Below are 4,598 nucleotides of genomic sequence, written 5' to 3' on the forward strand. Positions count from 1 at the left end.
TCTCCTCTTACGTTGAAAAATACATATATTATCGAGGAATAGTGAGGTGAGGTGAGGGGAGTGAGAGGAATGACTGAAGGGAGGGGAAAGAGAGTGAAAGTACATAAAGAGAGTGAGGGGAGTAAGGGGAAGGGTGACCGAAGGGAGGGGAAAGGGAGGGAAGAAGGCAAGGAGAGTCACTCGAAAATTTATAGTGAAGTGAAGGCAAATAAATGGAGAGAGAGAGAGAGAGAGAGAGAGAGAGAGAGAGAGAGAGAGAGAGAGAGAGAGAAGATAATGAAGAAAAGGAGATCGAGAGACTGGATGGAAACACACACACACACACACACACACACACACACACACACACACACACACACACACACACACTGCTAACTTCAAGCCTGATTAAATTCGATTGAAAAAGGAGAGAGAGAGAGAGAGAGAGAGAGAGAGAGAGAGAGAGAGAGAGAGAGAGAGAGAGAGAGAGAGAGAGAGAGAGAGAGAGAGGAAGAAATTGGTTTTGAAATAGACTAGAGGACAACTGATATGGAATCTATAATCAGGTTGTTAGTGACGAGATTACACTTAGCACACACACACACACACACACACACACACACACACACACACACACACTTACGAGAAGAAAGAATAAGACGCCCACGCTGCATTTCCCTCCCAGTCATCCATGTCCGCCCGCAGTTGGTGTGGGCGGCCGCTGGTGAGGGCGTGGAGCGCCTTCAGACCTGCGGCGGAGGGAGAGAGAGAGAGAGAGAGAGAGAGAGAGAGAGAGAGAGAGAGAGAGAGAAAATGAAAAAAAGGAATGGAGAAAAGAAAGACAAAGAGAGGAGGAGGAGGAGGAGGAGAAGGAGGAGGAGGAGGAGGAGGAGGATTAAGAGGATTGGTGTATAGAATCGGAAAAGAAATAAAAAAAAAGTGAAGAAAAGAAGGATACGAAGAAAAGAGTAAAAATATATATTGAATGTGAGGAATGAAATTGGTTGAGAGAGAGAGAGAGAGAGAGAGAGAGAGAGAGAGAGAGAGAGAGAGAGAGAGAGAGAGAGAGAGAGAGAGAGAGAGAGCATGAAGGGAAGGAGGAAAGGAGGAGGGAGGAAGGAAAGAAAAATATAGTGACACATCTTGCCAACACACTCCCTCTCACGCACACACTCACCTCCAGCACAGCAACACATGAACACACACACACACACACACACATAGCACTGCCCTGCCCCGCCACTCACCGATCCAGTACTCCTTGTTGGGGTCGCCGAAGCCCACCTCGTACTCGTGCCAGGACCTGTTGAAGGAGATGTGGCGCGGCAGCTTGCGGCGCGCCACCATGACGGTCCAGCCGCCGCCCGCGGTGTGGTGGTCGCAGTACACCTCGCGGGAGGAAAGGCCGGGCGGTTGGATGCGGTAGGCGCCGTCCTCCATGAAACCCAGGTCAAACACGTCCTTGCAGTCGCGGGGCATGGGCGGGTACTCCAGGTACTTCCGCTTGTCGTCGTTGCAGTCCTCGGGCATGGTGGGGAACAGTGTCTCCTCGGGGGAGATGTCCTCGCTGTCCCACGTCTTCTCCACGCGATCTGGATCCGGCGCACCCCCGAGGCTGGCCACGCGCTGTATGCCGCCCAGGGAGTCGTTCAGGAAGGTCTTGTTGACGGCGTCCAGGCCCAGCTCGTGCGTGTCCAGCGGCGTGTAGGAGCAGCCCGGCAGCAGCCGGTCGTTGCACTCCCCTCCCGTTTCTGTAGCGGCGCCTGAGCCCGGCAGTGGGTTGCTGCCGAAGTTCTTGGCGCCGTTGCGGCCGTACAGGCTGGACACCACCTCCATCATGCGCTTGTGCTCATCGGAGATGAAGGCGAGGTTGTTGTTGATCTTGTACAGTTTGGAGCGCAGGTCTGTGATGTGGCACACCAGCGTGCCGTTGGTGGCATTCACCTTGCGCAGGATGAGGTTGCCTTTGTCCAGCACCTCCTCGCGGGCGTCGTACACGCTATTGCGCACCGCGAACAGCTCCGCCTTCTGGGAGCGCAGTTCGCCCTTGATGTCGTCGTTCTGCACGCCGACGCGCCGCAGGCCGCGCTTCACCTTCTTCTTCATGTCGTTCATCTGCAGCGCCACCTCGTCCACCTTGGCGTTGGCCTCCTCGCGCTCCTTGGTCAGCGCGTCCTTCAGGTTGCGGATCTCGCACGTCAGCTCGTACTTCATGGTGTCCATGCGCGTGTGCACCTCCTTGCGGATGTCCGTCACCTCCTTCTGCAGCAAGCGCACCAGGTTCTCCAGGGTCCGCAGCGGCGACACGGGACCGTTTTCAAACGTCTGGAACTGGATATCAGCACTCGCGGCCCCAAGGAGTACCACCACCACCAGCGATCCCGCAGCCAACATCCTACCGCCCCTGCTACTGCTGATGCTGCTGCTACTGCTGGTGCCTCCTGGCAATGGGGTGTGGCCTGTTCGCCAGCTGAGGCTGAGAGTGAGGCCTGAGTGCACCGCGCGGCGTCACCTCTGCGGCAAGAACCACCGCCACCATCATGAGTCGCGGCACAGCGGTGGAGGCTGGCACCTGTCGGGGCAGGAGGAACTCCTGATGGGGGGAGGCATCTGGCACTCGCCTATCATTCCTCCTCCTCCTCCTCCTCCTGTCCTTGCTGTGAATCAAGCTGCACTTTTCCTGCCACGTGTCATGTACTCGTTTCTCACTGTGTGTGTGTGTGTGTGTGTGTGTGTGTGTGTGTGTGTGTGTGTGTGTGTGTGTGTGTGTGTGTGTGTGTGTGTGTGTGTGTGTGTGTGTGTGTGTGTGTGTGTGTGTGTGTGGTGTGTGTGTGTGTGTGTGTGTGTGTGTGTGTGTGTAATATAATGTTATGACCGATACCGACAACATTAATTTTACGGCCAACACACACACACACACACACACACACACACACACACGAGAGCAAAAAATGCTCACAAACACGAGAGAGAGAGAGAGAGAGAGAGAGAGAGAGAGAGAGAGAGAGAGAGAGAGAGAGAGAGAGAGAGAAACATAAATCCAGGATATTGCTCTTTAAACATCAGGGAAGGGTCGGGGGATTAAATGGAGGAGGAGGAGGAGGAGGAGGAGGAGGAGGAGGAGACATTGTGTTCGTAGTTTACTGACACAAGTCCCCCCCTTCAAAGACACACACACACACACACACACACACACACACACACACACACACACACACACACACACACACACACACACAGGGTTGGTGCCAAAACCTTCCATGTCGTAACTTATATTATGAGAGAGAGAGAGAGAGAGAGAGAGAGAGAGAGAGAGAGAGAGAGAGAGAGAGAGAGAGAAACAAATAGACATACACAAGCAAACAAATAGACAAACAGACACACAGACGACCAGGGAAAGATAGACAGACAAACAGACAGACGCACAGATACAAAAATAAGACAGAAACGAAAGTTAAAAAGAAAAAAAAAACAAACAGACAGACAGACAGACAGGTAGACAGACAGACAGACAGACAGACAGACAGGTAGACAGACAGACAGACAGTCAGACAGGTAGACAGACAGACATGCAAATAAGACAAAAGAGATAAAAAGACAGAAAAAGTTAGAGGCTGACAAAAGAAATGTAGCAAGAAAAGTAAAAAGCGAAGGAAAGAAAAAGAAAATTAGATGCAAGAATCACACACACACACACACACACACACACACACACACACACACACACACACACTGTTGGTTTTAAGAAAATGTCTTATTGATTCTTTCTTTAACGCTCTTCGCTCTCATTTTTTTCCAGGAACAACAACAGCAACAACAACAGGAACAACTACAATAATGATAATAATAATAATAATAATAATAATAATAATAATAATAATAATAATAAGTAAATAAATAAATAAACTCAAATCTCGAGACTGTTCTGTCTGGAAAATTTCTTATGCTGGAAGAGGAGGAGGAGAAAGAAAAGGAGGAGGAGGAGGAGGAGGAGGAGGAGGAGGAGGAGGAGTGCCACACGCGCCTGACTGAATTAGGTCAGTATGGTGAGGTCAGACGCCGTAACACACACACACACACACACACACACACACACACACACACACACTTAGCTATATGGATCACCACCCCCTGAAGAAACACACGCACACACGCACTCCACTCGCCACGCACCCCACGGCGAGCTGGCGAGGGGGGGGGGAGCGAAACAGCGTCACCACCACCACCACCACCGCCACCACACCGCCGCCGTCACTACCTCGGTGCGTGCGAGACTTAGGGTGTTCAGCAAGGGCGAGGGCGAGGCGAGGCGCACATCGGCGAGGACACTTCCAGCACGTTCACCAAGCGTTCACTGGTGCCGCCTGCCCGTCTGCCCGCCTCCCTCCCCGCCACCACAGCCACCCAAAGTTGCCGGACACACGATTGCTTCCCTTTCATCTCCCCTTCTCGCTCCCTACGCTCCCCCAGCCGCTCCCCCAGGCCCCCTATCACCCACAGCAGGACACAAAGCCGCGCTGTATTACCCAGGCTCACTCCCACACCCGCCAGGGGACGTGGGGACAAAATACATTGCTGGTAACTTGCTGCAGCCAGCCGTGAGCCTTGCAACGTGCGAG

At 52.8% G+C, this 4,598-nt stretch overlaps 1 protein-coding gene across 3 annotated transcripts in view; it reads right to left on the reverse strand.

Annotated features, from left to right (window-relative positions):
• Positions 1–4,598, reverse strand: part of LOC123502789 (fibroleukin-like) — a 7,343-nt gene extending 2,745 nt beyond the window's left edge. Inside the window, exons 1-3 of one of the 3 annotated variants that reach the window (XM_045252051.1) lie at positions 4,238–4,598; positions 1,227–2,551; positions 623–728 (exon numbers count right to left, since the gene is read on the reverse strand). In XM_045252051.1, the coding sequence (XP_045107986.1) occupies positions 623–728; positions 1,227–2,373 (1,253 nt within the window). In that variant the 5' untranslated portion in view covers positions 2,374–2,551; positions 4,238–4,598. Of the gene's footprint in view, positions 1–622; positions 729–1,226; positions 2,552–4,152 lie in introns of those variants that run through there. The other 2 variants (XM_045252052.1, XM_045252053.1) reach the window with 2 other exon arrangements.

Source organism: Portunus trituberculatus, chromosome 12 (genome assembly GCF_017591435.1).
Source record: "Portunus trituberculatus isolate SZX2019 chromosome 12, ASM1759143v1, whole genome shotgun sequence".
Classification (NCBI taxonomy): domain Eukaryota; kingdom Metazoa; phylum Arthropoda; class Malacostraca; order Decapoda; family Portunidae; genus Portunus; species Portunus trituberculatus.